Below are 27811 nucleotides of genomic sequence, written 5' to 3' on the forward strand. Positions count from 1 at the left end.
CAGTACATTCCTCTAATGTGACATGATCAAGGGGAATGAGTTTTTTACATCATTTTCTGGCAGTTTACAAATGCTACATTTTGATACAAACCCCATCAAAATCGGACATCTGGTTACCGAGTTATGAGCAATTTATCAATGGCTGAAAACAATATAAAAGAATTTGAACACTGTTTTTGCTAATATCTCAAAAACAATATTAGCGACATCCGACTCATTCCCCTTGATCATGTCACATATTCAGAATGCAATTTGATGTGTCTATTTATCCCATAAAAAAGACAGTGCAAACATTGCTATCCAATCCCTTAACCCACTTATATTTCTTACAAAAATGCAACTTCGTATGCAAATATGCAACCTATGCAAAATAAAAGTACCCTGAACATATATACCCAGCAAACAGAAAACGTTTGCAAGATTATTCGCAAAAGGTTAGAAAAGGTTGTCAGAAAATGTTTGTCGGGTTATACATGTATAAAGGGTATAAAACATTGTCATTACATTCAAAAACATTTTTGAAAACTGAATGCATAATATTAGGCCTACAACATAATGTTACTTAAAAGTGTTAAGGGATCTGGAATGAGCGTTTTGAGCGTTTCGACAGTATTTTTTGTGGGACATGAGAGCACATCGGAAATATCGAATTGCATTCTGCATACGAAGAATGTCTTTCTGATATCAAATAATTTTCATTTTTTGAAATTCACAATATAATACAAATTTTATGACAAATTATTAAAATTTGATATTTTTCACATTTTTGATATATAACAGTCCTCGAAGTAAATTTTATAAATCCAATGATATATTCTTAAAGTGTATGTAGCTGGGAGGAAAGCCGACGATCAATTGAAAATTTTGACCTTTCATATTGAAGATATGGATTTTTTCCCAAAGAGACCTAAGTTTGTTTGGTGTTTTAGGGGAAAAAATCCATACCTTCAATACGAAAGGTCAAAATTTTCAATTGATCATCGGCTTTTCATCCCACCTACATACACCTTAAGTCATATCATCAGATTTATGAAGTTTACTTCGAGCACTGTTAAATATCAAAAATATCAATTTTAATCATTTGCCATAAAATGTGTATTACATTGCGAATTTCAAAAAATCAAAATTATTTGATATCAGAAGGACATTCTTCAATTCAGAAAGCAATTTGATATGTCTGATGTGCTTAACAATAAATACTGTCCAAACGTTCATACCACATCCCTTAATGAAATATTTGGCAAAAAATGTTTGCAAAACCTATTTTACAATAACATTTTAAAAATGTTGTTGTAATGTATTTTCTTACAGTGTACATACCGTTTTAAGGGGGTACTACACCCCTGGCCAATTTTGTGCCTATTTTTGCATTTTTCTCACAAATTATAGCGCATAGGTGACAAGTAAGATATCATGATGTTAATTATAGGGGCAAGGACTGCAACTACTGCACTGAAAATTCAGCATTTCAAGGCAAGCAGTTATTGATTTATTGATCAAATATTGGTTTTCCCTCATTTTTGACTGTAACTCCACAACTGTTGTTTGTGCTGAAATAAAATTTCCAGTGCAGTAGTTGTAGTCCTTGCCCCAATAATATACATATCTTACTTGTCACCAATGCGCTATAATTTTTGAGAATAATGCAAAAATAGGCAACATCTTAAATGTCAGGTCAGCTCCCAAAGACCCACCACCTTAAAAGTCCGGGGGAACATACCCACCAAAACTTTTGGATGTGCCCCCCTGGGTTTAAAATGTTTTGTGTTTGCTGGGTGTTATGCATTAATTTAAGCAAAATATTGGCAAATATTACATTTCAGTCATTTTAGCTCATTAACCCCATTGATTATTGATACAAACAATAAGATACCAATAAAATATAAATTGATGTATTATGAAAACCATATGTAAAATTTGCTGGTTTAGCATATAAAGGGTACAAAACATTTTAATAACATTGGAAAACATTTGTGAAAACTTTGATGCTAAATATTCTTTTACAATTTTATGCTGAATACTTCCCAAAATACATTTTATAATAACATTTTTACAACATTTTAAATGTTATTTAAGCATTTTGTCCAAAAACCAAAATGCATTTATAAAAAGTTCATAACATTTTACAAATATGTTTGTGTTTGCTGGGTTATAGATTTTGCCAGATCGATGCAGCACTTTCAATCATTTAAGGGCAGAGTAATGGGAGAGAACACAGACCTTTTCGAGCATCATTATTTTTGAATTGTATGTCCAAAGTATATAAAACTATACATTTTTGGAAAGGAAATGAGTCAAGGAATCCCATGGTGACGTCAGATTGTTCAAAAATCTCTCGAGTTTTTGAAAAAATCACAAAAATGCACTTTTTTACCCCAATTTTTTTGTGACAACTTAAAAAAAAATCCGCTCGGAGTAAAAAAAAATTAGTTAGTTTTTCGTGGAGACGAGACATGAACTTAGGGAAGCTTTTTAATTTTTTTGAAATTCGTCTTATTTTTCGAAATATTGCAAAAACATGTGAAAAATCAATTTTGTCACCCTATTAAGCTAAAAATTGCACATAATGGTGTATATTTTTGTTCAAAACAAATATTTTGAAAAAATGAGAAAACCTTCCCTAGACTTTGATGTGCTATAAACGATAGTGCAAAAGGTTTACCTTTTGCTTGCATATTTTTCGAGTTATCTTGTCACAAAAATCGTACAATATTGTTAAAAATGAACTCTGAGAAATCAACGTTTTAGTAAAAAAAGGCAAGAGGTCTGACTGTGGGGGTATTTGCCTCATACCCCAGGCACCACCACTGAATATTTGGTGTACACTCTCAGGTCTACATTTTTGAACTTTAAAACCATTGTAGCATCATAGGGGACAAGCCCCTCCCCCAAATTAAATTGGACAAAATCCATAGAAAATGACTAAAAAACAACTGCTTCCCCTTAAATCAGACCAGCACCCCTTAATGGTCCAGGTGCTCCTCCCCCTTTGGATGACTCATGCTATATGCCACTGCTTCAAACTTCACACCCAATTTTGACTGACTTCTACAGAGCATTTCACAACAATTTTGGTTTCTAATTTTGGTTTTTCTATCCTTAATACAGCAACAGAATTTGTGTTGGCGATATAGAGGGCCCCTTGGTGCCATGTCATCCCACGTGGATGGTTAAGTCCATTGTGTATGCAACACTCAAACTTTCCTGTAGTTGTGTACTGATGAATATGTCCTGTATTCTTATACACATTTCTCCTTTTCCCGGATTCGTCAAGTCTCGATACAGCAATGAAAAGCTGGTGGTTGTCTCTGTCACAGGCTACTCCTTTTGGAAGACCTGGATGACCATCAACTTTGAAGGAGTCTATCTGGAAGATGATATTGTCAGCTTTGTCTTCAATTTCCAAATCTATTCCATTCACTTGACCAGCTTTCCAGTCACATGCAACAACATGGTCACTACTTTGGCAGCCATTTTGGTTGCTATCGTGGTGGCCATTTTGAAAATCACCAGTTGCTAAGAAGTGTGGTTCAATATTAAGATTGACTTTTCTTACCCTTTCAAACTTGCCATTCAATTCTTTATGAATCGTAATCACTTTACGACGAATGTCACCGACAAATATACGTCCATCTGAAGCGACTTCAATTGAATACGCTTTTGGTCTTTCATCACGACCATCCGTATCACTTTTGATGTTAAAACTATTTAGAAAAGCGCCCTCTTTGTTAAAAATCTTTACAAACCTCGTCTGGTCTACAACACCTATTTGTATTGGTGAAGTGAATGCCACATCAGTTGGATACAAGATTTTTGCTTCACGTCTCGTTTTGTCCGATTTCATCGAAGACTTGTGAACAAAATCCTGGTCAAATAAATACACTCTTTCCAGACCATGTTCAGCAACAACAATGTCCCCATCTGATGACACAGCGAGACTTTTGGCAAGTGTGAAATCCCCATCTTCAGTTCCATCCACACCAAATTCACTACAGGGTTTCTTGTCTGCATCACTGGGTCTTTGATTAGAATCTGTTTGGTCAGAATCTCTAAGAGCATCATCACTTTCTTGTATGGGAATCAATTTGTCATCTTTTGTTTGCTCGAGTGGCAGATGTTCTTGCTGCAACTTGAGATTATTATGGTCTTGGATGGAATCCACTAGAGCGTCATCATCTCTTGTCGTAGATTTTGATTGTTCAAATTCTGATGTGTTTGGCTGCAGATGATTGTCTCGGGAGTTCACACTATGGTCTTGATTTGAATTTAGTACAGATTCATTGTCTTGTTGTGGCAGTCCAGATTGTTCCTCTTCCTCTGTGCTTTGCTGTTGTAGTCCTTCTTGTGAGTTCAGATTGTGGACTTGGCCCAGATCTGACTCAGTTTCATTGTTCCTATGTGTAGGCATTAATTGTTCTTCCTCTGCCAGTTTCTGCTGTAGTTCATCTTCTTGTGGGTTCACATTGTGGACTTGGTCCAAATCTGATTCAGTTTCATTGTTCCTATGTGTAGGTATTAATTGTTCCTCCTTTGCCAGTTTCTGCTGTAGTTCGAGTGGGTTCACATTGTGGGTTTGGTTCAGTTCTACTTGTAGTGTAGACTTAAATTCTTTAAATGGTTCATTTTGTGTCATGTTTCGCTGCAGTTGGTCTTCTTGTGGATTCAGATTATGGTTTTGGTCTACATCTGCTTCCACTTCTTGGTCATTGTATGACTTCTTCATATAGTGGTCTCGGTCCAGGTCAACTTGCGTTAGCTTGTCTACTTGTGTCGGCATCAATTGTCCATTTTCTGTTGTATTTTGCTGTAGTTGCTCTTCAAATAACTTCAGATTGAAATCTTGGTCTAGGTCAACTTGCATTGTTTTGTCTACTTGTGTCGGCATCAACTGTCCATTTTCGGTTGTATTTTGCTGTAGTTGAACAACTTGTGGATTCAGATATTGGTCTTGGCCTAGTAGGCCCACTTGTGATTGTTTGTCTACATGCGCTTGATCTGCTTGTGTTTCTTTGTCTCTTTGTGAAGACATTAGTTGTCCATTTGCTGTTATGTTTTGCAGTAGTTGGTCATCTTGTTGATAACGGTCTTGTTCCAGGTCTACTTGCGTTTCTATGTCCACTTGCGCCGGCTTTAATTGTCCATCTGTTTGCCTTTGGTCATTTTGTGACTTAAAATTGAGATCTTGGTACAGGTCTACTTGCATTGCTTTGTCTAATTGTAGAGGCATTTGTCCATTTTTTGTCATGTATTGGCGTAGTTGGTCATCTTCTGATATCAGATTAGGATTTTGCTGTGGTTGATTATCTTGCGATTTCAGATGGTGGTTTTCAGCCAGATTGAGACAGTCTTGATCCATATTGACGTGGTCATGGTTCACACTGTGATCTTGGTCCAGATTGTCATGGTCTTGATTCAGATTATTTTCTTGCTTCAAATTGTATTCACGGTCCATATTGGGGACATGGTCCAGATTTGTGTTGTCTTGATTCAAATTGTTACCATGGTTACGATCTTTGTCCAGATTGTTTTGGTACAGATCTTGGTTCTGAGTGTCATCTTGGATCAGGTCATTGAGGTCTAAAACATTATGATCACTAGCCACACTGTGGTCTAACTGGTCCTGGTCCAGATTACATTTTTGGCCCAGTTTGCGATCAACCTGATCTTGGCCCAGATGATGGTCTTGGTCCAGATCTATAGTAGATTCATCTTCTTCTTGTATAGACCATAAATGTTCATCTTCCGTGATGTTCAGCCTTAGTTTTCCCCTCAAGTTCAGAGCATGATCTTCATCTACGTCTGTTACGATCATTTCACCTAATCCGTCATCATCTGTTGTGTCAGGGTGTTGTACATGTTGGTTGACTTTGGAATTTTGGTTATGGTCTTGGCTATCAGTCGATGAATTGTCATCCTAAAGATAAAGACATTAAAAAAGAAAACAATACTTAAATTAATATGTTATGATTATACATTTTGTCTACACACCTTGTAAAATAAAAAAGGCAATGTTCAAAATCACCTATATCACCTGTAATTTGAATGTGGCATACAGGAGCAGCATACAGGCTGTATCAAAATGATTGATATACCCATCATCATTTGGGGGGGGGGGGAACTCGACTTTGGAAGTAACAGTGATGTGCAGACAGCAGGTCGAAACTAGGGGTCTTTCTGTGAGAGCCTAGACACCAAAAAAGGGGGTCTTTCAGTGAGAAGGCCCTAACATGGGGATCTTTTGGTGAGACTGGGGAAATCTTACCATCCAAAAAAGGGGGTCTTTCTGTGAGACACATGCACCTATGCCCCCTTCACATACACACCCATCAGTGCATTTTATTTCTAAAATGCATTTGCCATCAAATTGGGACCTACTGCAGACCTCCTCAAACCGAGCACGTGCTGGTCCCCAGTTTAAATGTGAAAAGTCCTACACGTGTCCTTGTTTACTGGCAAACACAGATTTACCTCAATTCACCAGGAAACACAGGTTTGAAATCACCTACAGTCCAGGGACTATTTTCATTTTTTTTTTGCCACCAACCGGGGACACCTCCAATTGTGGACATCCTCGACTCCACTATGCCTATACCCTCAAAATAGGCTATCTAGGGACCATAATTATACAAGATCACCCACAGCATACATCTCAGTTGACTATGTTTTTTGTTTCAAAGTTTGTGTAAGTTTAGGTCAAATTATCATTTTGTCCTTGCTTACTTGATTAAAAAACACAAACAGCACACATATACGCAATTGACACACAATTCAGGTAGGGGTGGACAGATAAAGCTAGGTGGCAGGGGTCCCCCATATGGAACTCATCTCCCCAATGAGTTGACTATTTGTACCCTTCTGGTGGCATTTCCCATTTCCCCTGGCTTCCCCCTGGATTGTATAGTAATATAATTAGCCACTGCACAGTACACACATGTTTGTAAATGCCGTCAAACGAGGACCTTGACTTTTAACTTTCCTCTCTTTTGCTAAATCCTATCTAACCGAGGACCTATACATCAGCAATTCATCGACATACCGTGGACCTCATTTACACATGTTGCGGAGGATTGGATACTTACAACCGTCCGTGGACCTGTCCATAACCCCCTAACAGAGGACCCGTTTTAAACATGTTTTTATACTATTTGAGATCTCCTGGTAAGGTCAGTTCAACCAAGGACATCCTCGGTTAGGTGTGCGTCCTTGTTTGTGTAGGATGTGTTCTGGTACAGGTCCTCATTTGCCGGCATTTATCAACGCCACTACACATATCAACACACCCCTGTGTGTGTTGCCGCCAACCGAGGACATTGTGTATTGCTATCTAACCGCGGAAATGTGTATGGTGTTTTCATCGCCTAGCCGTGGACTAAAATGACAGATTTTTTTGTGTATGATACAAAACGGAATTTTAGCCATCAACTGCCGACTGCATATTTTACAGGTATGGTCCGCGGCTTTGAGCAATTCCGCAAGTATCGCTCAAATGAATTTTAACATGCATTTGAGGTCTATTGCAGCAGTTTTAGACTGAGGACTGTCCTCGGTTGCAGGTAAGTCTGCAGTTTAGAGTGACAAATTTTGTATATGCCGACGCATACAAAAACTCACAAACAGTACACACAAGAAAAGAAATGGGCTATTCCAGTTGAAATCCATGACCTTAATCTTCCACACAGGGGGTGTAGATTTCAAATGGAGTTACCCATTCAGGTAACCCCATTTGAAATGCACACTCCCTGTGTGGATGATTAAGCACATGTCTTCCATAGGGGGTAAAGTATTATTCAGATATCCTTTTACAAATTAACCATCACAGTATACGTCTTGCGACGTCAAGCCGCGTGCATTGGACCATGTGCAAAATAATACGCTGGGACGGCTAGCAATGCGCTTAATTTGTAAAAGGAAATCTGAATATTACTTTATATGGATTTCACCTAGAACAGCAAAATATCCTACCTCATCCTTGATTCCTAGCGCTTTCATTTTCCCTTTATCCTGATCTTCCTTAGTCATAGTCCAGTAATGCAGAGCTGATACCTCGCCAATCCCGCCATGACCATAGCAAAAGCACAGACTCCCCATGTTAATTTGTGCCCTTAAATCCATATTGGATATCAGGCCTATGGTATGTCACCGGGGTATGTCACAATTGCACTTGAACATTTGTCCAATTCCAGAATTGCTATTGTTAATGCAGCCCTATAGTAATACAAGTCATCACAATGATCGCATTGAATAATTTTTGATGACAAAATTTCACAGCTGCATAGTCAACCAACATCAGGATCAAATACACAGTATATTCTGCTATAGTCATTTGGTGCAATACACATTTTGGTCCTTTGGTGCAGTAGGTTAATATGCAACCAAGCAGGTGCGGTCCACATTTGGTGCAGAGTTTATGTCCAGCACATATCCAATTAGGTTCAGTCTGAGTGCAGACTACATTAGATGCAATGATGACAGCTACAAAATCCTCAACATGCCTCAAAGTCTATTCAGATGAAATCTATTATTATCCTCAATATCCCACTTCAGGTAATGACATAGTAAGTACTATTGTTGTCTGCATGCACCAAACTCACTATTTCTTTTTCAGTACCAGGGTTGCCAAACCCGCGATTTGGTAGCCCAATTGGGCAACTTTTGAAGATTTTTCCCGCGACTTTTGACAATTTCCTGCATAGAAACCAATGGTTAAGAAAAAAATTGGGCGACTTTTCAACATTGGCTCCCGCGACTTCCGATAGTTTCATGTCCCATAGAAACCAATGGTAAAGAGAAAAATTGGGTGACTTTTCGATTATTTGACCCGCGATTCGGGCTGAAATCTTTTGGCAACCCTGTTCAGTACCTGTAGCTTTAAATTAGCAGCAGCACTAAATATATCAGTGCCCCAATTTTTTTCCACATGAATGAACACTAAATCTACTCTGTCTGATACAAGTTTTGTAGACTCTGACATTGGCATTCATTCTTAATAACTTAGTATTGAAAATGCTGCATTTGATATATGCGTCACGTTGAAATCCTTCCAAGCTTCAGTGAGTATATAAAGGGATAAATAATTCTGCATTATCCAGTGCAATCTTCTTTTCATGGAATATTTGATTATAATAGTCACCCATGAAAGAGAATTTGACCCAAATTCAAATACCTATAATAGGCCTAAACAATTTATTTTTAGGGAATCATAATTTCACAATTAGTTATCATGCATTACTTGCAGAAATTGAATACAATGTCATAGGCCTTCTTTTTTGAAGGCCTATATTTACACAGTAACTCAGTGCAAAATGTTAATATTTCTGTCTGTTTTTTTTCATTTAGTTTGCTCAGGTGCACACAAGGTTTACAAAAAAACTAGCCCAAGGTAATAGCTGTGAAATGTTGTCAAAAAATCACCCAAAATGTGTAAGTTGATGGGGGGGGGGGGACGCAGCCCCTTTTATTTTGAAATATTTGGTAAATGCTGAAATAAATTGTAAAAAACTAACAAAAACTGGACAGAAATTAGTAAAAAAACCTTTTATTTGTGATTTTTTGTTGTTGAAATGCTGAAATAAATAACAAAATATGGAAGAAACCTGAAAAAAAAATTAGAATTAAAAAGTCGGCTTTAGGGTGGCTCTGCCCTCCTTTATTTGTTAGTCTTTTGGGTAATGCTGAAATAAATTGATACAACTAACAAAAAATGAAATTTGGTACCATGCTATGACAATAAGCTACCTCTTAAGCCACTAAAAAGTTTTGTGAGTTTTGAGATGGGAATATTCTAAACCTTTCAAAGGATAATCCTCAAGCTTAAGTGGTCTTTAGCAACGAGATGTGATCAACAAGCCCCCCTCCCTGTGCTTATTTTTATTTTGTTTCCCATTGTCATACTTTCATACAAACTGTCCACAGAGTGTTTTGTTTATTGAATTATTTGTTTGGTGCTTTTCAAGGTATTCTCTTGTATCTTGTATTGTTTATCTATAGATGTTCCTGTCAGTTGGACTCACCAGTACATACTTTTTCATACATTTCTGGCTCATTTAGAAAAAAATCCAAACATGATATGGTTGAGTAAATAAATGCATGCCATTGTGAGCGGAATTTTCAAAAGAAGTTAAAAGTCGGATTGTTTTGTAACACTTTGATAAATATTCAAGTCACATAACATCATGTCAAATTAGTTTGCTGTATGATAACATAGGAAAGTGACAGGGTTGCCAAACCCACGATTTGGTAGCCCAATTGGGCAACTTTTGAAGATTTTTCCCACGACTTATGACAATTTCCTGTCCCATAGAAACCAATGGTCAAGAAAAAATTTGGGCGACTTTTCAACATTGGCTCCCACGACTTCCAATAGTTTCCTGCCCCATTACGCCACTTGCACTGTTCAGCCATTATGCACTATATGCGGGGAGAGCCTCGAACTGGCAGCATACATTAAAGGAAGAATTACGTAGCCTTACACAGAATGTTATCTGACTAGGTCACTTCCAATTCAGGTAGGCTGCCAGTTCGAGGCTCTGCCCGCATATAGTGCATAATGGCAGAACCGTGCAAGTGGCGAATAGAAACCAATAGTAAAGAGAACAATTGGGTGACTTTTCGATTATTTGACCCGCGATTCGGGCTGAAATCTTTTGGCAACCCTGGAAAGTGAATTATTTGCAAACATTTTGTTCAGTTGAAACTGGGAACAAAGACAGAGAAAAAGCCGAAAAGTCAAAACACATATTATGTGTAGAAAAGTTTTCAAGAAGGTTAGTCTAAACTGGTTCTGTCACGGCCCTGCACTTCTTAGATCGCCTTGATAAGAGTTCGAAGCCCTGTCGTCAACAGAGGGCAGTAAACTCGAGGTAAAGAATATCACATATCGCGCTAATGAGCCGGGCAGTAACCTTAGGAAAAAGATCGTTTCTGGCGAAAATTGACAAGTAACTTGCACAAATTTCTAGATAAAGTTACTATAAGGTCGTATGCGATGTATTCAAACCATTTGTTAACCATTTCTTTTTTAGGGCGCAATAATTATTTATCATAAATATAATGGTCATGTTGATGACATCATAGTTACTCGCATTTTTTGTTCATTTTTAAATTTTGAAACATTTAACGCTCAAAAGTCACACAAAATCAATCACATATATTTTTCTTTATTTCACCAGAGTGTCCTTGCCAAGATTCTAGCACCAGACCATGCGCGTTCTCAAGATACAGCCTTCATAAGTGTTAGGTCACTTCTGTACAATTCTTATAATTTGTTTCATGCATACAAATAGCGATGCACGCTTTTTGTTGTTTTTGATAGGTTTTCATGTCCGATTTTAACGATAAAACATTATTCCCTATAGAAAAACAATATGGCAAAACAATCAACAGTTTGTAACATTCTCCATGAACTTAACCATCTATGTTTGGATTGTGATGTAATTAACGTGTGTAATGAGATTTTCTCTTTCTGAATCTGACTTGTAAAATATTATTTTTCATCACAATTTCTCATCAAATTCATACATTTCTGGGTCAAAAGTCAGGTAAAACACTTTGTGGTTTTGAAATTTGGTTTAGAAATAACGCTAATAAAATCATTTGGGTTGATCAAGCAGTTGCTTTTTATGATTTTCAAGGCAATATGCATAAATGATGAATCTGCATGTACATAATTTATCACTTCAGTAAGCTCGTCTTTTGACCAACGTTCATTATTGATCACGGGTTATATTGTATGCGATTGACATCAAAGAACCACATGTGTATGAGCTTGTCCATTGAATTGAATTACACAATGGTTATTCAGGTTATTGATCGCTAGATGGAAGCGAACATGATACATATTACGTGAGGATTCCATGCCTGTGCGGGATTTGAACCCTAGCGACCACAACTATGAACACTTTGAAGTGTTAGCACCTTGCAGGGCCGTGCTGTGTAGGCACATGTACTGGTAAAAACAAATAAAAGGTCAAATATCAGTTTTAACTTTACTCTACCAATTTTATTGCTAAGTCTTTCCCAATTCAATTGACATGATTCTTTTGTAGTCAATGTAGTGTATACCTTACCAGTTGCTTGTGTCCTTCAGTATCTTAGGCCAAAAAAAATGGTTTGTCTCAAAGCTCACAAAGAGTGGTTTGAAAACAAATGCGAAATGCAATTTAATTTTTTTTTTATTTCCAACTTTTTTATGGTATTTTTAGAAAAAAAGTCTGATTTTCGCCAATTTTTTCCAGAAAAAACTATCAATTTTTTTTTTTTTTTTTTTAAATATTAAAATAATTTCCGCATTTTTTGTCAAATCGCCCGCTTTTTACAAATGCGCCCGTACAAGCTTTGAGACAAACTTTTTTTTTTTTCCTTATTTGAAATAAAATGATAAGAACTATACTGCACTTATCTCTTATGTGGCCCAAAACGTGCACATTTCATGTTGAAAAGTGAGTTATACCAACTACCATGATTGATTACTAACCTCCTCAGTATCAAAGCTTACTGATGCTGAAATTCCTACCTCCAAGGCATACTTAGTTGCAAATAGATATAAACTTACGTCAATTTTCTTATTACATTTTTTACAGTATGCCAATATCACAATCTTATTATTGCAGAATTTGGTCTGATTAGATAAAATTGTGTCACATTGGCAAAAAATAGGTGCACACCCCCTATAGAGGAGTAAATTTTCAATCAAAGAAATGTCCGGATTTCCAAGTCTGCTTTCTGAAAACGACTGGAATTCCAGTTGCCAATGTTACTGGAAAAAGCTTGGAAATCCAATCAAATGAAGGAAAAATCACGGAAATGTTAAAAATGAGCTCTCAAATTGAGGATTTCTGATTTTGAACTATTGTTCTGTCGGATTTTTTTGCCTTTGGGCACTTTAAAAGTCTGGATTTCCAACAGTCACGACTGGACAAAAAGTCCGGATATCCAAACTCCTCTATAGGGGGTGTGCATCTATTTTCTGGAATAGCCCATTACACAGACTTTGTCCAATCAGTGGTGCAGCAAAGGGTTGTGACACCCTGGGCAAGGATACAAAATGGCGCCCAAACCTGGCATCCCAAACCCCTATTAAAGACGGTGCCTGGGCCACCTAATTTGGTAAAATGATCTAATTCAAAGACATAATTTTTACCTAGTTAAGGTTGTGCTGCAAAATATTCAGGTCTAATTTGGTGAAAACCTTTATCCTAAGGACAGAATAAGGGGAGCGTGAAAGTCTCACAGTTTTAAAATATCAGGACATTTTGTGCGTAAATTTGATTTAAGATTTCTCAGAGTTCACTTTTAACAATAGTTCATGACAAGATAACTCATAAAATATGCAAGCAAAAGGGAAAAAATTGCACTGTCGTTTAGAGCACATCAAAGTCTAGAGAAAGTTTTTCTCACTTTTTCAAAATATTTGTTTTAAACAAAAACATACACCATTGTGTACAATTTTTTGCTGTCCAGAGTGACAAAATTGCTTTTTTCATATCTTGTTTTCAATATTTTGAAAAACAAGGCTTATTTAAAAAAATTTTTAAAACCTTCCCTAATTTAACGTCTCTACTTTATGAAAAGCTAACTGAATTTATTTTACTTTGGACTGATTTTTTTGTATGTTGTCACAAAAAATTTGGGGCAAAAAAGTGTATTTTTGTGATTTAAAAAAAACCCTGAACATCGTAATTGTGACATGATCTGGTCTATGGGGACCAAAGGCGGCAAATTTGAAACTGAGATAAAGGTAAAAATATGGAGTAAAAAACAATAAAATACATAAGAAAATAGACATCAAGAAACTTCATAACTTTTAGAACCAAGTATGCTACTAGCATTGCTAGACCTTTGGTGTTTTCAGTATGATAGTCTAATGTTTGTATAAGGTAATAATTATAGTAACTCAATTTTCAAAAATGCCTCCTTTGGCCTCCATGGACCAGATCGTGTCACAATTAGACCGTACAGAGATATTTCCATTTTAGTGTTGCTCAGAACAAAGATCAAAGGAAGTTGAATACTGTTTAGAGGTTAATAACTGCGCATCAGTTATTTGGAGGGGCATTATGAAATATCTAAACATTTTGCCTTTGGAACCGAGGAATATATTCTGAGGTCCAAAGCAAAATGTTTAGATTTTTCACAATGCCCACTTTGATCATTTCACTGTACAAAATAACATAATATTTTGCTCAAAAGTTTGTAAAAATAGATGATTTTTACATCTTCCCTTTCCAAAAATCGATGAGGCTAAAACAGGACGACCAATAACAAAAATGCGTATCACAATCTGTGAAAATACGGTAGCGTGTAATCCAAATAGGGCAGCCAGCGCATGCGCATGTAACGAGGTTTGGTTGGTGTATATATAAATAAAATGGTGCGGTAGGCCACTGGTTTAAATAAAAGTTCTGGTAACAACAGGAATTGGTTTGGTGATGAATTTATTTATTCTTCCTTCACAACATCAAAAATACAAATGATAACTGAATGTGTGTTGGCCCCATGAGTTTGAGTGAGAAAGTGAGAGAAAGATTTATCCCACACCTGGGTTTTATAGTCGCCTTCCCTATTCATAAACAAATATTCTTTTGTCCTAATAAAATCGATCTGAATGACTCGACCGTTTATCTGGAATATTACGATGTGTTTCTATTTCTTAAATAGCAAAAAGCAAACAAGAATATCCTACAAAAGGTATCAACATTCTGCACTGTTACATAACTCCCCTTCCTCCAAGATGATGTCCTCATCATGCGCATAACATTGGGTTGTATGTAACAAGCATTATGCTGTAAAATATTTTAAAAATTATATTTTTGTTAAATGATTTAATTTCATTAAGTGAAAAGTTTTGTTTTTCTACTTAATACATTTAAAATACAATTAAAATAAAGTTAGTTACAATAATACATTCATTTTTATAATAAGGTTTAAATCTTATACAAAGCATTTTTCAATTTTAACAATCTTTATCTAAAACAGTTTTTAAACTTGTTTCTTTATTACAATGATTTCTTTACAATGAGTTGTACCATACCAATACTTCTTCCAATTACATAATAATTTCAAACTATTGCAATATTAAAAAAATTTGATTTCAATGTTGTCAATGTTAATAAATTGAACACATTGACAATAAAATATTGATCATAAAAGTCAAAGACTTTGAAATCTTTAATTTAAAATCACATTAATTATGTATACCAATTATACCGGCACATAAAATAATCACAATTTGGATGTGATTTTGTTTTAAAATAAAAAATGTGAAAGATCAGAAAAATACAACTTTTCAAGGCAAAATTGACAAATTTAATATTGAAAATTGATTGAATAATTGAAAAAATTTGACAATTCAATAAATACAGAAAAAATATTGACATTTTAGCATATTGAAATATTGCAACTTCATTTAAACCTTTTAACATATTAATGTTCATTTTAAACTCCTTTCAAACCTTTGTTTTACATATATTTTTGTTAGTCAATATCACAGTTACATTTACATATAAATTATATTGCACTTTATAACACATACTATACATACATCACTAGTTTTAAAATGTATTGTTCATTATTAATATTAAATTGCATTTGAAAATTGCAATAATTAAATTCATCAATTGCAATAATTAAATTCATTAATATTTTTTTTTATTGCACACAACATTTTATGTCAATGAGACATGAATAATTTGTATTACATTTCATGTTAAAGACATGAAATAATTTCTTTATATTTATTACATACATTTAATGTCAAAGACATGAAATAATTAATATTGAACAATAAAGCATCTATATTTTTGTTTTGTTTTCCCTATACTCTTGAGTTATGCTTGACTATAAGCTTGAGTTATTCTTAAACATATACTTGAGTTATTCTTGAACATAAACTTATTTTTTTAAACATTTGATTCTCATGGATACAACTTAACTTCTACAACATGATTTATTTGAAAGCCTAAAACATAATTTTATTGTATCAAGGTATACAAATACAAAGTCTATTCATAATATAGAACCTATATCAGTAAAAACATTTTCCGTGAACCACGAAAATAATGCCATAGAACTTCAATTCTACACCCTGCATACAAAACCACTCATCAAAATGAGTAAAATACTATCTCAAAACCACTCATCAAATTAAGTAACATTTTTGGATAAATGACAAAATAATACTCTTCTTATCGATGTATGTATTTCCAATAAATAACAATGTACATGTAACAAAACTTGTGTACCTTAAAAACACTGCATCCATTTAACAAAATATCATAACACGTCACAAATATCAGAGCAATTTTTCAAAATCTCAATGTACTTCAAAAATGAGCAAAACTTCCAACTTCACTCTCAACAAATATCTAATGACAAAATATACTCGTCTTATCAATGCATGTATTTTAAATAAATATCAATGTACTTGTATCATTAACAATGAACTTTAAAACAATGAATCTATTTCACAAAAATATCATGGCATATCACAAATATCGGAGTAATTTTCCATAGACTTCAAAACACTTCAAATTTATCAAATTACTACATGTATACAATGCAATATCAACACTGATTCAACGCAATTTATTCATTTTGTCAATAACCCGTGTCAGTTTTAAACTAACTTTGCAATTAACATTGCAACTGCACTCAATCATTTATTTAACAATATCAAAATGTGCTACATCAGAGATGTGTCACATAAATTCACATGCAAACAATAATTAAACATATCACATCAACGATGCATCATATGAAACACAAATACAACAAATCTCTCACAAATGTGTCACATCTACCATTGATCACTTTAAATATGACATTTGTTTAAAAACATGTCACATCAACAATGTATCACATAAAAATATGACAATTTTCAAAATGTGCCACATCAACGATGTATCACATAAATTCACAATAACAATTTTCAAAAATGTGCTATACCAACGATATATCACATTAAATCCGATAGAATTCGTAAAAATGTCTCGACATCAATGATGTATCACATTGAACTCTACCTGTTATACAAAATATTTTATGTCTGCACTCATGACAGTAATTAGTTTGATGTCACATAAAATATCACAAAAATTTATCAAATGCGTATCATATTCATATCACAAAAATGTTATGTATGTACCAATATTCACACATGTACTTTAAATTTCAATACACATAATAAATGACAATATGCTCTTTTTAAATATCAATGCATATATCGTAAACATTTTGCACCTGTATATAAAAACATTGCATAATAATTCACATACAACATAAATATTACAAATATCAGAGTTATTTTCATAAACTTCAATGCATATCAGAATATGGGTTACATTTCATAAGATTTTTGGCACATTTTATTAACATTTTGTTTGAAAATCAGCGATAACCGAACTGCGAATGCGTGATTTTTATTTTTCCGCAAATGTTCTGTAAATGATACTCAAATGCGCTGTGAATATCAAAATGTTGATGACGTGATTTTCCTCGCAAAATGTTCTATTTCACGCTATATGAATTATTAAAATTCACAAGATATTTCTGCGATATCCGAAGCTTCAGTGAATTTTTGAATGAAGAAATAATTTTTTTGTTTACATATTATAAAAACCTTTTCTGCTTTCCGTAAACTTTTCTTCGATTCAGCTTTCACACCAATCTTCTTTCTTCAGTTGTCCGTCAATTCCGCTCAGTTCAGCTCAGCGAGTGAATATAAAACACAAAATTTCCGTCATCTGACATCACAGTCACAAAGCCATCTGAAAACATCACATCACATCTGCACAACAAACAAACCTCTTGCAAACTCTATATGAAGCAGCAAATTCACCTAGACTGGTATAATTTTGTCGAATATAGAGTGCCCATGTTGCCATAAGTATTTGCGACGTTAACATGCAAAGTGAAACTTATGGTATACCGCCAGATATAATCTCAGCTACATCGGCCATCTTGTTGTTGTGGAGAACGAAACCACTGCATAGCCACCATTGTAAACATGGCTGATTACGGTAGGTCACTGGTTTAAATAAAAGTTCTGGTAACAACAGGAATTGGTTTGGTGATGAATTTATTTATTCTTCCTTCACAACATCAAAAATACAAATGATAACTGAATGTGTGTTGGCCCCATGAGTTTGAGTGAGAGAGTGAGAGAAAGATTTATCCCACACCTGGGTTTTATAGTCGTCTTCCCTATTCATAAACAAATATTCTTTTGTCCTAATAAAATCGATCTGAATGACTCGACCGTTTATCTGGAATATTACGATGTGTTTCTATTTCTTAAATAGCAAAAAGCAAACAAGAATATCCTACAAAAGGTATCAACATTCTGCACTGTTACACGCAGTTTGTTTGACGCACAATATGGCGCTCGCGGAGGTTACTAATATTAGGGATGCCCACTGTCCATACAGTTTCCACTAGAACAATTTTTCATTTACTGTGTGCGTGCACTCACACACGTATTGTCTATGGAGAAACTGATCGATACAAGAAATCCCAGGCCTGTTAAATGGCGTATATACTTGTTTTTGATCCAAATGTAGGCCTATATCAGGGTGTTTCAAGAAATTCCTGATTCCACCGGAAAACATTAACCAAACTTTTTCCTGATTGGTCAGTCAATAGAGAGGACCTTCCTCCATGCAGAGATCAACTTTTTAAATGAAAAATTTAATGAGATGAGAACTACAACAGGTTGAAGTGACACCATTCCGTGCATCAGGTGTTCAAACGCAATTATTTCCGAATTTGGAGTGAATCAGACAAGCAAACTTACATAGTCATAAAATGTAACTATTTTTGAAGACAAAATGTACAGGATGTTAAGAAATTTAAGAATGTTTAAGCCTACCGCGGCCCATCTCAAATCATGCACTTCTCACTACCATGCCGGGCTACCATGTCCATTTCATATGCTATCCATCATGGCTTCCATGCACACACAGTGTTGTGCTCAATGTATTAAAGATAACCTTTGAGTTGGAGCAAATTTCTCAAAATTGGTAGTGATTAATATTACCAAACTTATGCCATGATGAAATATAATAATTTTTGAAGATAAAATGTGCTGACCGTAAAAGATTGAACAATGTTTAAGACTACCGCCATTCATTTGAAATAATGCACTTATTGTTCATCTCCTCTATGGAGATATTTTCCATGGCGGTCATCTATGATCATGCTTGCGGTTTCACCAAACAAACCATGGGTTTTGAGGTCTTATATTTTTTGTTGTATGTCAACAAAATCGATTAAATTTTCAGGATGATCTTATTTTCATGTTGTTATAAGCAAATATAATGTTCCAGATAACGCTAGTTAATAAATACATTAAGAAAAAGTACCTTAAAATTGCACTTTCTGTTAGTAATCCTTTTGGACTTTAACTTTTAACATGTTCTAGCAGCCCTATATAAAACCGTAACACTCAAAAGGCCATATCTCTGGAATGAAACGTCCGATTAAGATTATTTAAACGCCAAAATGTTTCTTTCATCAATTCCCAGCCAATAAGTTAGGTCTGAATCAATTTAAAAGTACTTCAATTTTTAGTGGACATGCCTACTAATATTTAACTTTCGAACAATTACACATTTTGCGGTCAATTGTGAGATATTAATGACCTCGATTTGCGTTCGCGTTTTCATAAATAACGAAATGTAATTGGATTGCACGCATCACGTTTATTATTGAGGTTATGAATATTGGCTATAACTCATAATCAATGTTTGCTTGATCATATCACATATTAGCCTCGGAGGACAGAATGATGTGCTCATAGCACACATCGGCATTTTGGTCCATTAAATGTGACAAATTACATGTAGCATAACACATCGTAAATGTCTAATTAACTATTTTCACAATAATTTGACCCATCACAAAGTGAATTTCAAACTGATTTCAGTTATTATTTTGAACTGGGGAAACTCAACCCCCCCCCCCCCTAAAATCTCACTGGAGAATCTCATCAAGTATGATAGTATATACACATATTCAAGAGCATTTTTTTCCAAAACACTCCTTAAAATAAGTTTCACCAAAATACCTATGACAAGAACATTTTACACCAAATTTGTCCCTTAGGAAGTTTTTTGTCAAGAAATTTGTAATTTGTAGTAGAGGCCTAGGGAGGAATCCCCGAACTCAAGACTGGTAAGCAAATCTTTGTAAATTCAATTTACAAAAATTTGAAAAACTACCATAAATGTGACACATTCAAGGGAAATGAGTCGGATGTCGGTAATATTGATTTTGAGATATTGGCAAAGAAAGTGTTCAAATTCTTTTGTTTTATATTGTTTTCAGCGATTGATAAATTGACATTAAACTTCACAAAGAAAAGTTGTATCAACATGGGCTTTTCAGTTTGTAAAACTCATTTTCGACCAGGGTCGACATGTGACTCATTCCCCTTGATTATGTCACAAATAAGTTCATCAAGTTCAGAAATGGAGATAGGCCTAAGGATTTTTTCTGTGGATTGTGTCCAATTTAATTGTCCCCTATGATGCTACAATGGTTTTAAAGTACAAAAATGTGGACCTGTCACCTGAGAATGTACACTTAATATTCAGAGGCGGTGCCAGGGGGGCATGAAATTGATGAGTAGGTGTCATCAATGATGGTTTTCCTATTGTATTCCGAGATATCAAGGTATTGCGTGTTTTCTTGGGTATTTTTTGCATTTGGAGAATGTTTTTGACACTCAACCTACTCAGACAGCATTGTGATATAGCTAAGCAGGGCCTTCAACTCTCTCTCGCATTTGGCATGAGTCTCACGCATATGAGCACTTTCTCAATCCAAGGAAGTAAAATCTCACTCATCATCAAAATATAGTTGTTTTTTTTCCCACCCCACTTTTACTGCATCAAATTGGCAAAAAAATTAGGGGTCAACAATTAACTATTTTTGTCCGCAAACAATATTTCCATCTTGGTACGCCCTTCTTCGACAATATCAAACTCCAAGCATATTCTGACCGCCCTGAGCTAAGGAATCTAAACATGATATCATATCGACTGCTCAGTGCCATTAGTCTTCTTCTTTCGTGTCCTTACATCAAACTGTACTTATCCACTGAGAAACACACTTTTGTGCCCGTTGAGAAAATTGCGCCAGATCGTCTGTCGTCACAGGATCTTCCAAAAGCGGGCATTCCAGCAGATGCTGCATCGTCTGTGGCTCTTGTCCACAATCACACATGGTCGGGCCACTGATGTATCCCCATTTGTGAAGGGTATCCTTGCAACGTCCAACACCGGTTCGGAGGCGGTTAAGGCATCTCCAGTTTGCCCAGACTTCGCTTTGCTCCTGGAGGTAGTGATTCTGTGGGTTGAATCCCCATCTCAGTGGTGACTGCTTCAGATGAAAGCCTTTCTTTCCACATCTGGGTGCGAGCCTCTGATGATGTTGTTTGCAGAGGGAGGGTACTTGTGATGAAGCTTTTCCTTGACTTCAGCCGCCTGGTTGGTGGTGTGTGGTTGAAGAGGGGTGTCTTACGTCCGTGGTCTGTTTACGGCGTTCCTCTTTGCTTGCCACAGCTCTCCGGATGTCAGGTGGTGCGATACCTGCCAAGAGGTAGACCTTGTCCATGTTGGTAGGCCTTAGACATCCTGTGATGGAGCGGCAGCTTGCGTTGAGTGCAGAGTCTAGCTTCCTAGCATGTGATGATCTCTCCCAAGCAGGGCAAGCGTATTCAGCGGTGGAGAAACTCAAAGCCAGTGCTGTTGATCTGATGGTATCTGGGCTAGCACCCCATCTGGTGTTGGCAAGTTTGCGCAAGATGTTGTTGCGTGTGCTGACCTTGGCCTTGGTCTTCTCACGTGGGCCTTGTAGGATAGGCATCGATCTAGTGTGACCCCCAGGTACACTGGGTTAGGGCAGAAAGGGAGCTTGGTACCAGACCAGGTGATGTTCAACTGTCGCTGGCTTCCTTGTTGATAAGGTGGAAGGCACAGACCTGGGTCTTCCCTGGGTTTGCGCAGAGTTGATTCTCGTCGTAGTACTCTCCTAGTCCAGTCAGTGTATCTGTCAGTGTGTCTTCGATCACCTCAAAGCTGGTACTCTGGCTGGTTACGCAAGTCATCTGCATATATAAACCGCTTGGTTTGGCTGTCAACTGGCTGGTCGTTAGTATAGATGTTGTATAGCAGAGGAGCTAGGACACTTCCTTGGGGGAGTGCGTTTCGTTGTCTGCGCCATCGGCTTCGCTTCCCTCCTAGTTCAACAAAGAACATTCTGTTCTGGAGCAGGGTTTGTAGAAGCCTGGTGAGGTGGACATCCTTAGTCATCTCAAGCACTTTGGCGAGTAGTCATGCGATGGTTGACGGTGTCATAAGCTGCAGAAAGGTCGATCGAAGACAGCACCTGTGATCTGCCCTCTCTCAAATCCATCCTCAATGTGTTGGGTGAGGTTTAGCAGCTGGCTGGTTGTTGATTTCCCTGGGCGGAAGCCAGCTTGTTCAGGGATCAGTAGACCATCTACATGTGATGCAAGGCGGTTCAGGATGAGCTGCTCAAACAGCTTGTAGCTATGGCATAGCAGAGATATTGGTCTGAAGCTCTTTGCCTCTGATGGGTCCTTTCCTGGTTTCAGGAGTGCTATCACGCGTGTCCGCCGCCAGATCTTCGGGATTTTGTGGCTGCGCATGCATTCATTGAAGAACTGGAGGAGCCATTCCTTTGTACGCGGTCCAAAGTGTTTCATCTGTTCAACAGAGACATCATCAAGTCCGCATGCTTTCCCATTCTTCAGGCTGGTGATTCCCTCTTCCAGCTCATCCATTGAGAAGGGGTTGGTGAAACCTTGGTCTTCATTATATTTGTTCCAATCCACTTGAACCTTCGGATGTTTTGTGGTTGTTTTCCCATTCAGGAGGAGTTGGTGGGCTACCTGGATAGCGGTGGTGTTGTAGTGTTGTTCAGCTTCTCTTGGATCGTTGCTCAGTTTCCGAATGAGAGTCCATGCCTTCTTGCTGTTATTGGTCATGTCTGTTGATTCAATCAGGTTTTGCCATGACTGACGTTGTTGTTCTCCAATAGCTGACATCAACCTTTCCCCTGTGGCAGTAGTGGCTTCATCAAAAGGGTCCGAATCGAACATGGCTTTATACTCTTCATATAGGTCGGCTGTTTCCGAAGTGAGTCCAGAGATGTAGCTGGTACGGCAGCCTCTAGGGATGTTCTTCCTGGCGTTTTCTTTGATTGTTTTCACAAAGAGATCGTAGTTCTCAGGTGATGCTTCTATGTTGGAGACTGCTGCATCTAGGTCACTAGAGAAACCTTCCCAGTTTGCCTTTTGGTAGTTGAATCTTCTACGGAATGGTACTGAGGCTGGGCTTACAGCTGCTCTGATCTGTAGACCGATTGGTCGGTGCTTAGTGCGGGGGGTGGGATCCATCACCATCTTGTGACACAGTTGAGCAACTCTGTTACTAGCAAAGGCCAGGTCGGGGTTGTATCCACGTTTCCATCGGCTACTGTTGAATGACTTAGGCTGTTTAGGGTCGTGGATAAGGCTTAGCTGTTGTTGATCTATCCATTCCTCTACCATTTCGCCATCCTCATCGGTTTTATCATAGCCCCATACCGTGCTATGGCTGTTGAAATCTCCAATGATTACCCTTGTTTTAGTCTGGGTATTCCCCATTGGGTCCTTGAAGTCGAACGGAGAGCCAGGTGGTTTATAAACGGAGGATATGATGATTCCACTGAGTTCTATGGTCAGGATTTCTATGTTGTTCTCATCTGACTTGGAAGTAGACTCAATGATTGTGCTTTCCTTGATTGAACACTGCACTACCGTATTTCTCGTGTGGTCTTTCTACGGCAAGCTTCATTCCACTGATCTTGGGTCGGTGTTGCCTTTCCCATGGTGAGTCTCTTGGAGACATAGGACGTCACAATCAGTTTCCTTGCATATGTTGGTGATGAGCTCTTCTTTCACCCTAGAGAGCCCCTCGACGTTGGCAGACAATACTGTCAATGCCGGCCTTGAGAAAGGCCCGAGTTGATGACACTGACGTCTGTTGCAGTCTCGAGGCATTGTAGCTGATTAGCAGTACACAGTACAGTGGTGGTGTAAGGTGGTGGCAGAATTAGCAGAGTTGCTTAGCAAAACTGGCTGAGTTGCTTAGCAAAACTGGTAGGAGTCACGAACGTAAACGCTTCTGCCATGACTCCCTTTAGTGGGTAAGTGCAATAGCTGCCCTGTGAACATTTGGCAATTTATACACAGTATATTGTACTCATCTACACATGGCAGCTATTGCACTTACCCACTAATGGCACTGAGCAGTCAATATATGACCTTTGAATGCGGGAACAAAGAATACCTTCAAAATATGAGCAAGTGAAAAATTGATCATCATTGTAGTGCTTAAAATAGTTTTTTAATCTGGTAAACATCATTTCCGTATAATGGAAAATATTTTCTACATAATCGTGTCAAGATATTGACGGTAGCTCTTTTGTAAGGTATAGCCCCTTTTTTTAAAAAGTTGCTTCTTCAGACCAAATTTTACCGTATAGATAGTTTGTTGACAGTCGTCTCAGCAACAAATAGCCCAACTCTACGCCTTAATTGTGCATTAGTGCCTTAATCATGGTGTTGGCGCCTTAATCGTGGCATCACTGATCAATTAGAGAATAAATGATAGGAATTTTTGTTTTTACTATCCTCTATGATAAAAAAAATTGGACCCGCCTGTCGTCTATCACACGGTAGAGGATAGTAAAATCAAAAATTCCTTTGTCCTTTATTCTCATTCTTAGTCAGTTATTTATTAGTTTGATAAAACTAGTTTTATTTAGGAAAAAATAAGTTATGGTCATGAAAACTCCCCTTATTCTAAAATGAACGAAACCTGTTTACAAATTCAGTTGAATAGTGTGTGGCGTATTACGCATTAGTCCTGGCAGCAAGACTTCAGTGAAGTTCAGTCTTTATCATAAACATAATGACATCTACGGACCTGGAGTCTTGCAGCGGTACATAGGGATGCACTGTACGTTTAAAAAATCCAAACTTCAAGCATCAAAAAATATACCTTGTAATTGTCAGTTTTACCTCAGAGATGCTGTAGACCCTCTCTACACAGTGTAGAAACATCACAAGTAGAATGCTGCTCAATATGATAAATCCAAATCATGAAAATCAAGACATTTTGCAGAGCAATATTTTGACCACTTTTGCACTAAGTAAATTACTCCCATGAAGATTGCGGGTTTTGCCAACTCAGGGAATTTTGAACCCACCCAAAAGATGAGATGTAGATCAATTACCTCAACTTTGTGAGTATAGACTAGTACAGTGGGATTAAAATCATCCACGCACGCCCAAACCCTGGTACAATGGGATTAAAAAATCATCAGTGCATGCCCAAACTGTCCTTGAGAGAGTTCCTCAGCTACATCCTTAGAGCCCAAAAGGAGCCCACATATTGTGATGTTTCTTATCAGGGGCGTAGCAAGAGCATCAGGGGCCCATGGACAAGGAGCAGTACGGGCCCTTTTAACCAAGGCGGGATTTACCTTATGGGGGCCCCGGGCCAGGCCAAAATTTGAATGCCCCGAATTCATGTGCCGAGGGAGGCATGTGCACTCAAGTCAGTGGCCACGTTTTAGTTTACGTATAATATAGAGGTGGACTAACAAAATTGTTCCGATGTTACTAGGACATTTGCGCGCAAAGCACAAGAAACAATTCAATTTCAGACTATTTTATTCCCAGATCAACATGAATTAAGTAATTCAAATGTGCGCGAAGCGCGGAAAATTTATAATTTTGCCCTATTTTGGCCAAAAAACATGCTGTTATTAGGGTTAAAAGAAAGATGCATAGGGCAATTTTGCCCCCCCCCCCTGGACCCGGGCCCATCTGGCCCAATGGTAAATCCGGCCCTGCTCTCCATTATCAGCCCTTATTTAATTTTCGTTTTTGTGCTCGGGGCCCATGGATTTCGTCCACCCTGTCCCCCCGCTTGCTACGCCCCTGTTTCTTATTTGTGGAATAGATATCAATAGAGTGCACTGTAACTCTAGGTATGATGAGTTACAGTTACTGGAACCAATTATGCATTACGCTTACAACATGCTACTTACACACAGCTAGTGCGCACCTCGACAAGAGTGTTCCGTAACGACACAGACAATATTCTCTACCGTGTGATAGACGACATGCAGGAACTAATGACATTCAGTGCTTACAAGCTAAACCACAGCCACTGACTTAAGAATGATATACTTTTGATTGCTGACATTGTACTGCCTCCATCTTCATCTTGAACTTGACCCTGGTCTGGCACCCTCTACATTTTATTTTGATGGCTATCCATCACAACCCGATTTTCACCATGAACAAGACTGATAACTATTATATGTACTATTATTATAAACTATGACTTATTTCCTAGTTCCTCTGTTTACTTTGGCTATTTTTTCTTTCCGTTTTTTCACATGTTTCGGTATTTTATTTTTCCTGTTCTCTCTCTGTTCTTCCTTCACAGCTTTCTTCCTTTCCTGAAAATGAAAAAGACACATACAAAGTTCTTTAAAAACTAATTAGTCAACTGAAAATAGGTGCATTCCTAATGAGTATGCACAATCCAACATGCCCTATGGAAGACATGATCTTTATCTTCTACGCAAGGAGTGTGAATTTCAAATTACCTGATTGGGTGACATCATTTGAAATCTACAACCCCCCTGTGTGGGAGATTAAGGTCATGTCTTCTATATGAGTGTATGGATTTCAACTGGATTACACATATCATACACACAGTTGCAGGTTTGTTAAAATCATACAATGACCATTTTTAACAAGGTAGTAACCAGTGGTGATGCCACAAGGGAGTGGGCTTTGCTCTCAGTCTGGACAAAAAATTGCCCAAATCCACTATTTTGGGCCATAATTGCCCAATTTCAGAAAACGTTCCAACCCCTCACCTCCATTTCACTTTGCGCCCCTCCCCATTCCCCCAAGAAAAAATATCTGGTGCCGCCACTGGTTGCAATAAAGTAGCCTATTATACTTGGTATTACCTTAAGTTACTACCAAACTTAACGTGAAACAACATACCGTAAAACCCCGTCTACAAGCACATAGTGTGCTTCTGATGAAAGCTACATTAATCCAGTCGCCATTGTGGAGTTTGAGCAAATAAATTACGGATTCAAGCATATACAAACAAGTATTATTTTAAGACCGATCTATTGTATTGGTATATTAATGCTTGCTTCGAATTAATTAAGCTTTTATAAAAAACACTATATATGCTTGTAGACGGGGTTTTACGGTAGTCCAGATAGATGAGTTTGTTTAGTTTACTTACCCTTCTGGCATTTGGTGATTCATCCCTAGGCCTGTTATACTTTTGACTATCTCCTTCCTCCTCTTCCTCACTGTTTTCATCTTCTCCTTCAGACGACGCTGAAATTCTCCTCTTCACCCCCTCCTCATCATTACCTTTTGTATCGTCCTCCTTTTGAATTAAAATTGAGAAAAAATAACATAATCTGTGACTGTTTACACTATAACAAGTAGCAAGTCAAGTTCAACAAGTATATCAAGAGGAGGCAAGGGGTGTGTTATCCATGGGGGCCCAAGCCTGGGCTTGTAGGTGACCTGAATAAATGAAGCAAAGGGGCCCTTGAAAATGCAGCTGTTGCACTAGCACTTTGTAAGCAACAAAAGAGTGTGGAAACTGTGGAAAAAATACTTTGTGTCGCTACCACTCCCTGCCCCTTTTCAGATTTTTGATGTAAACCAAACAAGAGCACCAATGGCGCTGTGGCT

General features: G+C 37.2%; 3 protein-coding genes across 3 annotated transcripts in view; all 3 read right to left on the reverse strand.

Annotated features, from left to right (window-relative positions):
- Positions 1 to 896: 896 nt before the first annotated feature.
- On the reverse strand, positions 897 to 8134 carry LOC140139792 (uncharacterized). Its single transcript, XM_072161504.1, has 2 exons — positions 7963 to 8134; positions 897 to 5914 (listed from the first exon to the last, which is right to left on the reverse strand). Exons 1-2 carry the CDS (start codon positions 8110 to 8112, stop codon positions 3026 to 3028), a joined length of 3039 nt encoding a protein of 1012 aa, XP_072017605.1. The 5' UTR covers positions 8113 to 8134; the 3' UTR covers positions 897 to 3025.
- Positions 8135 to 22348: 14214 nt separating this feature from the next.
- LOC140139699 (uncharacterized) lies at positions 22349 to 23665 on the reverse strand. The gene has a single exon (XM_072161401.1). The coding sequence runs from the start codon at positions 23663 to 23665 to the stop codon at positions 22349 to 22351; it is 1317 nt and encodes a 438-aa protein (XP_072017502.1).
- A 720-nt stretch (positions 23666 to 24385) lies between these two features.
- Positions 24386 to 27811, reverse strand: part of LOC140139794 (serine/threonine-protein kinase RIO1-like) — a 45588-nt gene continuing 42162 nt past the window's right edge. The window contains exons 18-19 of the mRNA XM_072161506.1: positions 27348 to 27497; positions 24386 to 26535 (exon numbers count right to left, since the gene is read on the reverse strand). Coding sequence (XP_072017607.1) covers positions 26419 to 26535; positions 27348 to 27497 — 267 coding nt within the window. The 3' untranslated portion in view covers positions 24386 to 26418. The remainder of the gene's footprint in view (positions 26536 to 27347; positions 27498 to 27811) is intronic.

The sequence above is a fragment of the Amphiura filiformis genome, chromosome 18 (assembly GCF_039555335.1).
Source record: "Amphiura filiformis chromosome 18, Afil_fr2py, whole genome shotgun sequence".
Taxonomy (NCBI): Eukaryota; Metazoa; Echinodermata; class Ophiuroidea; order Amphilepidida; family Amphiuridae; genus Amphiura; species Amphiura filiformis.